Source organism: Cebus imitator, unplaced genomic scaffold (genome assembly GCF_001604975.1).
Source record: "Cebus imitator isolate Cc_AM_T3 unplaced genomic scaffold, Cebus_imitator-1.0 Scaffold80, whole genome shotgun sequence".
Classification (NCBI taxonomy): Eukaryota; Metazoa; Chordata; class Mammalia; order Primates; family Cebidae; genus Cebus; species Cebus imitator.
Window position 1 is genome coordinate 2,661,069 of NW_016107395.1, and position 9,445 is coordinate 2,670,513.

The following is a 9,445-nucleotide window of genomic DNA, read 5'->3' on the forward strand; positions in this document are numbered from 1 at the left end:
CTCCCTAGTAGCTGGGATTACAGGCATGCATCACCACACCCGACCAATTTTGTGTTTTTAGTAGAGATGGGGTTTCTCTGTGTTGATGAGCCTGGCCTTAAACTCTTGACCTCAGGTGATCCGCCCACCTTAGCCTCACAAAGTTGTTGGGATTACAGGTGTGAGCCACTGCACCCAGCTGGAACCTTTTTTCCCCAGAAAAATCAGTTGACTAAGTGTGGGTCTATTTCTGTGGATTTTATTCCATTAATCATGTCTATGCTTTTACCACTACTATTGTCTTAATTACTGTAGCTTTATAGTAAGTCTTGAAATCAGGTAGGATAAGCTCTGCAGTCTTGTTTTCTAACTATTATATATAAATTTTATTGCTACTTTATCAGTTTTTCAAAAAAGCCTGCTAGAATTTTCTTACAGATTTTTTAAACCCCTACATTATATATTTCAGGAACAAGGAAAACTCAGCTCCATTAGAGGAAAATACCACAGGAAAAAGTGAGGCCAAAAAAAGGAAGATTGCAGAAACTTCAAATGTTATCACTGAGTCATTGCCATCTGCAGAATCAGAACCTGTTGAAATTGAGGTAGAGATTGCTGAAGGCACAATTGAAGTAGAAGATGAAGGCGTTGAAACATTAGAGGAAGTGGCTTCTGCCAAGCAGTCCATAAAGTACATCCAGAGCACAGGTTCCTCTGATGATTCTGCTCTAGCACTGTTGGCAGATATTACCAGCAAGTACCGTCAAGGTGACAGAAAAGGGCAGATTAAAGAAGATGGCTGTGCATCTGACCCCACAAGCAAACAGGTAGAAGGTATTGAAATTGTGGAACTTCAGCTGTCACATGTGAAGGACTTGTTCCATTGTGAGAAATGTAACCGTTCATTTAAATTGTTTTACCATTTTAAGGAACACATGAAATCACACTCCACTGAGAGTTTCAAGTGTGAAATATGCAATAAAAGGTATCTTCGAGAGAGCGCGTGGAAACAGCACCTAAATTGTTACCACCTTGAGGAAGGTGGAGTCAGTAAGAAGCAAAGAACTGGGAAAAAAATTCACGTATGTCAGTACTGTGAGAAGCAGTTTGACCATTTTGGACATTTTAAAGAACATCTTCGAAAACATACAGGTAATTAGTAAATACTAATAGTTTGTTGTGTTTTTTTCCCCCCACATACACTTCAATTTTAAATATCTAAATCCTTTTTTAAAAAGTAGTGCCTCAGGCTGGGCGCAGTGGCTCACGCCTGTAATCCCAGGTACTCAGGAGGCTGAGGCAGGAGAATCACTTGAACACAGGCAGTGCAGGTTGCAGTGAACTGGCCCACATAGTTCTTCATCTACTATTTCAGTCTTCTCCCTGTCAGGAGTCCCTGACCTTGCTCAGGTCTCTTCCTTTCTCCCACTACCCAAGTAATCTTTGCTAGGTCTTCTGCACCAGACACAGTAGCTACCACCAACTAATTGAATCTTAGGTAGTCCCTAAAGCTACTATTACAAGGGTGTGGAGAGAGCAGTTAATACAGCATCCTAAGTGTCACACTCCTGGACATTTGTTCCCAAATCTTTGTTATATGTGGTGTTTAAGGTTGTTTAGACTGTTAATACAGTAAATACAACATAGATATCCTACAGTATTCATAATCTTTCTCTTTGATGCTAGAATTTGGAGAGCTTCTGGTAGAAATTTTTTAAAATAGGTTTCTTATTGTCACTTGGTATATATACATCACTTGAAATTGAGGAACCACATAGATTCAGATGTTATTTCCCTCACTGTCCAAACTCTTACTGTCAGTATTTGAGGACTGAAGAAATACAGGAATAGCAAAGAGATTTTGTACTTTAAGGCTCAGAAGGGATTTAAAAGTCTTCAGGTTACTAGTTTGGGTAACTAATAGGCATTTATGAAATCTTTTGGGAAAATGCTTTCTGATTTCAAACATAGTATATAGAGTCTACTCTTGAACAACATGGGTTTGAACTGCTTGGGTCCACTTATATGCAAATTTTTTTCAGCTACATATGGCTCAAAATTACAGTATTCCCAGGATGCAAAACCCGTGTATGTAGAAGATAAACTTTTAGTATGTGTGGTTTCACAGGGCCAGCTGCAGGACTTGAGTAAACGTGAATTTTGCTATAGGAACCAATCCCTCATGTGTGCCAAGGGATGCCTACCTGTTTTATATAATATTTGGAAACTGCCCATAGTTATACTTTTTGGTCCTTAGAAAATGAATATTTAATAGTCTGTTGGTGAGCATTTTTGTAGTAATTGGATTAATTATGCAAAACGATTGTTATACCAGAAGCACAATAAACAAATGTTGGTAAGTAACTTGCAGACTTTGATAGCGGTTTCCAGTGCTCCAGCAGATAATCAGTAGCTTTTATAGTCTATGAATGTGAAAGTAGCCAGCCACAGTTACCTGTTTTACTTACCACATTACCTACTGACTTTTACCTGTTAGAAAATAGGACAACACGGACCACTTTGGAAATCTTTAAATGTGCCTCTCAAGTCTTACATTTTTTATTTTGGATTTGACAGCAGAATATAGGGTTAAAGTGTATTATGTTGTATGTCTTTGTTTTTCCCTTAGAAATGGTGTCAGATAAGTAATTTAAGTAGTTATAAATTACAGAACTGAACGGGCGCAGTGGCTCACACCTGTAATCCCAGTGCTTTGAGAGGCTGAGGTGGGCAGATCACGAGGTCAGGACTTCGAGACCAGTCTGGCAACATGGTGAAAACCTGTCTCTACTAAAAATATGAAAGATGAGCCAGGTGTGATGGCAGGCGCCTGTAACCCCAGCTACTCAGGAGGCTGAGGCAGGAGAATCACTTGAACCTCAGAGGCGGAGGTTGTGGTGAGCCGAGACTGTGCCACAGCACTCCAGCCTGGGCAAGAGAGCAAGACTCTGTCTAAAAAAGAAAAAAAAATACAGAACCATATACCCATTGGAGGAATAGTTAAGCACGTAAGACAAACTGAACTTTCATTCTTTTTTAACTTTAATTTCTGTACTGGTAATTAGTTCCAAGATAGTTGTAGATATGATTGATGACTTAGTAAATTTAGAAAGAGTGTAAGTATAGGCATACATTGGTGATATTGCAGGTTTAGCTCCAGACCACTGTAAGTAATAAAGCTAATACCACAATAAAGCAAGTCACGCAATTTTTTTCCCCTTGTGCATAAAAGTTACACTTATTCTGTTCTATAGTCTCATGGTGTATACCTAGTTTTAAAATATTTTATTGCTAAAAAATGCAAACAATAATTTTGAGCCTTCAGTGAGTCATAATTTTTTTTGCTATTGGTGAGTGTTGCTCTACTGTTGATTGCTATTAACTGACCAGGGTGGTGGTTGCTGAATGTTGGGGTAGCTGGGGAATTTCTTGAAATAAGATAATGAAGTTTACCCTGCTGACCCTTTCATGAAAGACTTTTCTGAAGCATGCCGTGCTGTTTGATTACATTTTACCCACAATAGAACCTCTTTCAAAATTTGAGTCAGCCCCCTCAGACTCTGCCCCTGCTTTATGTTAAGTTTATGGAATATTATCAATTGTTTGTTGTCATTTCAACAACGTTCACAGCATCTTCATGGGATTCCATCTCAAGAAACCACCTTCTGTTTATCCATAAGAAACAGCTCCTTATCTGCTCAAGTTTTATCATGAAATTGCAGCAGTTCAGTCACATCTTGAGGCTCCACTTCGAATTCTAGTTATCTTGCTCTTTCTACCACATCTACAGTTATTTTCCACACAGAAGCCTTGAACCCCTCAAAGTCATCCGTGAGGGTTGGAATCACCTTCTTCCCAACTCCTGTTAATGTTGACATTTTGACTGTCTTCTGTGAATCACAGCCGTTCTTAATAGCATCTAGAATGGTGAATCCTTTCCAGAAGGCTTTCAATTTACTTTGCTCAAATCTGTTAGAGGAATCACTACATATGGCACCTATAGCCTTACAAAATGTATTTCTTTTTTTTCTTTTTCCCGAAACAGGGTCTCTCACTCTGTTGCCCAGGCTAGAGTACAGTGGCACAATCACAGTCTTGACCTCCTGGGCTCAAGCGATCCTTCTGCCTCAGCTTCCTGAGTAGCACACACTACAGATGTGTGCCACCATGCCCAATTTTTTCTACTTTTTTTTAGTGACGAGGTTTCACCACATTGCCCGGGCTTGGAACATAGGCGTGAGCCACCATGCTCGGCCCCCTGTATTTCTACAGGAATTCCTTTTGTCACCATTCTAGAGGTTAGAAGTTCAAGATCATTCTGTTGGTTTCTTTTGAGACTTCTCTCCTTTGGCTTGGAGGTGTCTGTCTTCTCTCTGTGTCCTTTCATGGTTTATCCTCTATGTGCATGCATCTCTGGTGCAGCCCTGTATTTCTTAATAATTCTTAGTAAGACTAGAAAGTCAAAGTTATTCCTTGATCTTTGGGCTGCAGAATGGCTGTGTGTTAGCAGACTGAAAACAATGTTAATCTCCTTGAACTTCTCCCTCAGAACTCTTGGATGACCAGCTGCATTGTCAGTGAGTAGTAACATTTTGAAAGGAGTCTTCTGAGCAGTAGGTTTCAACAGTGGGCTTAAAATAGTCAATAACCATGATGTAAACAGATGTTCTGTCAACCAAACTTTGTTCTTCCATTTTTGTAGCCCAGCTGGAGTACATGTGATAAGATTGTTAAGGACCCTAGGATTATTTGAGTGGTAAATGAGTGATTGGCTTTATCTTAAAGTCACTAGCTGTGTTAGCTCCCATCAAGAAAGTCATCCTGTCCTTTAAAGCTTTGAAGCTAGTTACTGACATCTTTCTAGCTGTGAAAGCCCTAGATGGTATCTTCCAATACAAAGCTGTTTTGTCTGCATTGAATATCTGTTTAGTGTGGCCACCTTCATCAATGATCTTAACACTAGGTATTCTGGATAACTTGCTACAGTTTCTGCATCAGCATGTGCTTCATTCACATTGCACTTTTATGTTTTAGAGATGGCTTATTTCCTTAAATTTCATTAACCAATCTCTTCTAGCTTCCAGCTTTTCTTGGGCAACTTCTTATTTCTGTCAGCCTTCATAGAATTGAAGAAAGGGCCTTATTCTGGGTTAGGCTTTGGCTAAAGGGAATTTTTGTTTGGTTTAATCTGTTATCCAGGTTACTCACTCTTTCTTTGTATCAGCAGAAGGTGGTTTTGCTTTCTTATCATTCATATGTTCATTAGCGTAGCACTTTTAATTTCCTTAGAGAACTTTTCCTTTTCAGTCATAACTACCTGGCATAGGAGACCTAGCTTTCAGCTTGTCTCAACTTTTGATATGCCTTGCCCTCATAGGCTTCATTACTTCTACCTTTTCGTTTGAAGTGAGAGACATGACTTTTTCACTTAAATACTTAGAGGCTGTTGTGAGGTTATTAATTGGCCTAATTTCAATATTGTTGCCTCTCAAGGAATAGGGAGAGATGAGGGAAAAGCTGGTTGGTGGAATAGTCAGGATACATACAACATTTATCAATTAAGTTCTCCATTATGGGTGTGGTTCAGGGCACCCCAAAATAATTGCAGTAGTAACATCAAAGATCACTGATCACAGATCNGGGAAAGAAGGCTCTGGGCCAGCACTATTCAATGTGGTAGCCACCAGCCACTTGTGGCTGTTGAGCACATGAATGTGGCTATGTGACTGAGGCACATAATTTTTAATTTGAAATACTGTAAGAATTATAGTCACACAGAGACATGAAGCCAAGTACATGCTGTTGGGAAAAATGGCACCAGTAAACTTGCTTGACGTGGGGTTGTCACAAATCTTCAATTTTTCAAAAAGTCCAGTAAAGTGAAGCATAATAAAATGAGGTATATTTTTAAGCAGTTTTAAATTATGTTTAAGTTAATAAAAATGGATTTTTCCCTTGTAACAAACTGTGAAGGCAGGAGATAATCCTCTTCCTGTTTTCTGTCGTCAAAACATATATCCCATTAGTGTCATTTTGCATATTTTTATTAGTTTGGTTTCTTGTATGCTCTTAAAGTATGCACTGTAATCTGTGGCTTGTTTTGTGCAGAGTCTCACTGTGTTGCCCAGGCTGGAATGCAGTGACACGAGCTTGGCTCACTGCAATCTTTGCATCCCAGGTCAAGCAATTCTCCTGCCTCAGCCTCCTGAGTAGCTAAGAATACCAGTGCCCACCACTATGTCCAGCTAATTTTTGTATTTTTTATAGAGACAGGGTTTTACTGTGTTGGCCAGGCTGGTCTCAAACTCCTGATCTAGTGATCCACCCACTTCAGCCTCCCAAAGTGCTGGGATTACAGGTGTGAGCCACCGTGCCAGGCCAATTTTAGCTGTTATTTTTCCTCCGAATTTATTTTTGTTTGGAAAGTAGTGATGATAATTCCATACCACTAGGTCATGAATATAAAACAGAATCCCTGCCTTCAAGGAGCTCAGGATATGTTGGGGGGTGGGGACAAGCATGTATAATCTATGTAACATGCTAAGTGCTGACAGAGGTAAGCAGAATCCTATGGGAATGCCTGCCTCGGTTGCTTGTGATGGAAGAGACAAAGGTGATATATTAGTCTGTTCTGTTGCTTATAACAATACCCCAAACCGGGCAATTTTAAAGAAAAATAATTTATTTCTTACAGTTCTGGAGGCTAAGAAGCTCACTGTTACGAGACCACATCTGGTGACAGCCCTGCCAGTGGCGACTCTGCAGAGTCTTGAGGCCACGCAGGGTATCTATCACATGGTGAGGGAGCTGAGTGCGCTAGCTCAGATTTCTCTTACTCTTCTTTTAAAACCACCCAACCCATTCCCATGGTAACTCTTTAATTCATTGATCCATGAATGGATTAATCACTTCATGAGGGGAGAGTCCTGATGATCCTGTCACCTTTTAAAGGTTCTACCTCTCAATACTACCACATTGGGGTTTAAGTTTCAGCCTGAGTTTTGAAGGGGACATTCAGGCTATAGCAGGTGGTTTCCAGGAGTTGCTACCCTTTGATGACTCAGAAAGGAAAAGGAGTTAGCCTGGAAACAGGCATTCCAGGCAAAGGAAATGAAACATATATAGTCATAGAGGAATGAGAGGAAACCAGTTGTTTTAATTACTGCTAGTAGGGCATTATGGCCAGAGGGTTGGGTCCAAGTAGAGGAATGCCAGGAGAGGTGGCCAAAGGGATTGGAAGGGTTGACCATGTGGCATGCACTTGGGCATCATATGGGGGCATCTACAGTGGTGTAAGGGTGAGAAAGAGGGAGAGTAATGAGAGATGAGTTTGAGATCACGTTATTTTCATAAGTTCCATAGTGAGTTTGAATATCATCTTGGAAGACTGGGTCATTTTAAAGGAGTTTAAGCCAGGAAGAGATCTCGTCAGATTCATATTCTAGAGAGATGACTGGCAAGATAGATTGGAGTGGGTTGAAACCTGCTAGCTCAGTGAAGAATCTGTTGGAGTCATCTAAACTAGAATGGGAGGTGGGAGGTTGGAGGTTGGGTAAAGGCAGTGTTAGTGGAAAAGAGATTTGAGTAACATCAGGTAACCTGGATCAATAGGATTTTTTGGTCAGTGAGGTGTAGGAGTAAAAGAAAGCTGGTGACTCCCAGCTTTCTGATTTGGATGGCTATTTGATTGGAGGCTAATTAGAAAAAACATGTAGAAGAGTAAGCAGATGGGGGAGCAGGGAAATACCAGACTTGTTGACAAATAAACCTGTGGTACACAGAGTATCAAAGCCTCTAGATTCTCTAGGTAACCTTTAGCCATGTTTTCAAACAGTTACTCCCTAGTTTCCAAGAAAGGTAGTGTGGAATCATAGAGTGAATGTGTATCCAGCAATCAGAATATCACTTCCAGCTCCAGTTCAGCATTTGCCATCATTATGAACTTGACTGGTCACTGTATCTTGGGCTTTTCTTGTCTGTGTAAATAAGGATAAAGATACCTACTTTACAAGGTTGTGACAAATAAGAAAACGGTGAAAGCACTTTGAAAACTGTAGTGTCCACCCATCTACAAGAATTAATATCTTGCTAATTTTGATATTTTACTGAGCTTACTAAATTTTTTAAATAGAAAAAGCTCAGGTGGCACACAATGAAAATTGAGTCTCGTTTCTACTCAAGTAGATCTCTTGAAGTAACTACTGCTATCCTTTTGTGATTTATCCTTCCGGATACATTCTTTGCATTTTCAGGGAGCCATAGACATTTAACAGGCACACATTCTTTCAGGCAAACAAATGAGCATATGGTAGTACAGCATTATGCCATTTAATTTATCTTTGAGTCATTTTTTAAAATGTGTGGAACATTAATATTTAAATTTTCTTCCTGTGGCTGCACAGTATCATGGGTATATCATCAACTACTATTGGTAAACATTCAGGTTGTTGCTAGGCTTTTGCTATTACAGACTATACTGCAGTACACATACTTGTACAGATGCCTTTTCACATGTTAGGTGATTTCATTTTTAAGAGCAGAATTACCAGGCCAAAGAATATCCACTTACTTACTTACTTATTTATTTATTTGAGATGGAGTCTCACACTGTCACCTGGGCTGGAGTGCAGTGACGCAATATCGGCTCGCTGCAACTTCTGCCTCCTGGGTTCAAGCAATTCTCCTTCCTCAGCCTCCTGAGTAGCTGGGATTATATGCGCCCACCACCATGCACAGCTCATTTTTTGTATTTTTAGTAGAGACAGGGTTTCACTATGTTGGCCAGGCTAGTCTCGAACTCCTGACCTCGTGATCCACCCACCTTGGCTTCCCAAGAATATGCACATTTTATATTTTACAGAGATGATCAAATTGCCATTTAAGAAGAGGCTATACTAATTTGTTTCTAGGTCTCACTGATAATGAAAAATGATCCATTGATAAAACCATTAAACTTAACCATTTCATTTAGCGATATTGCCCATCATTTTGGGAGTTGAGAAGAGTTTTTGTATTACACTAATTCCAGGTAATTAGGTCTTTTCTCTCAAATTAACTTTTCATCACATAAAAATTGTGATGAAAGCTGTAATTGTTTTGTCAGAAAGGATACATATAGCTCAGTTACTTGCCTGTCATTGTATTGTATTTAAGTGTGAGGGTTACATCTAGGACCTCCTCATCACTGGGGCTCCACCTTCCATCCTGGAATTATTTAGTTATTACTCCTACCTGCTGTATTCAGCTATTACTCCTACCTGCTGGTTGCTGAGGACTGCTAGAGAAAATTCTTATCTCAAACTTTAAATTAGGTACTTTAGTGTCTGATTTATCTCTTTTCCTAATTGCTATTTCAGAGCTTCCCTCTATATTCAAGACCTTTGCCCACACCCCACCTCCAGCAGATAGCATACTTGTTTTCCAACCCCCAACTCACCTGTAGCAGCATTCATCTTTGTCCCCTCCT

The 9,445-nt window shown here is 39.9% G+C and overlaps 1 protein-coding gene across 13 annotated transcripts in view; it reads left to right on the plus strand.

The window, feature by feature from the left end:
- The window catches only part of ZNF131 (zinc finger protein 131), a 103,531-nt gene that overhangs the window by 88,118 nt on the left and 5,968 nt on the right, over window positions 1-9,445 (plus strand). For 7 of the 13 annotated variants that reach the window (XM_037740172.1, XM_037740173.1, XM_037740176.1 and 4 more), the window contains one exon: window positions 449-1,131. In XM_037740172.1, coding sequence (XP_037596100.1) covers window positions 449-1,131 — 683 coding nt within the window. Of the gene's footprint in view, window positions 1-313; window positions 319-448; window positions 1,132-9,445 lie in introns of those variants that run through there. The other 6 variants (XM_037740177.1, XM_017533160.2, XM_017533158.2 and 3 more) reach the window with 3 other exon arrangements.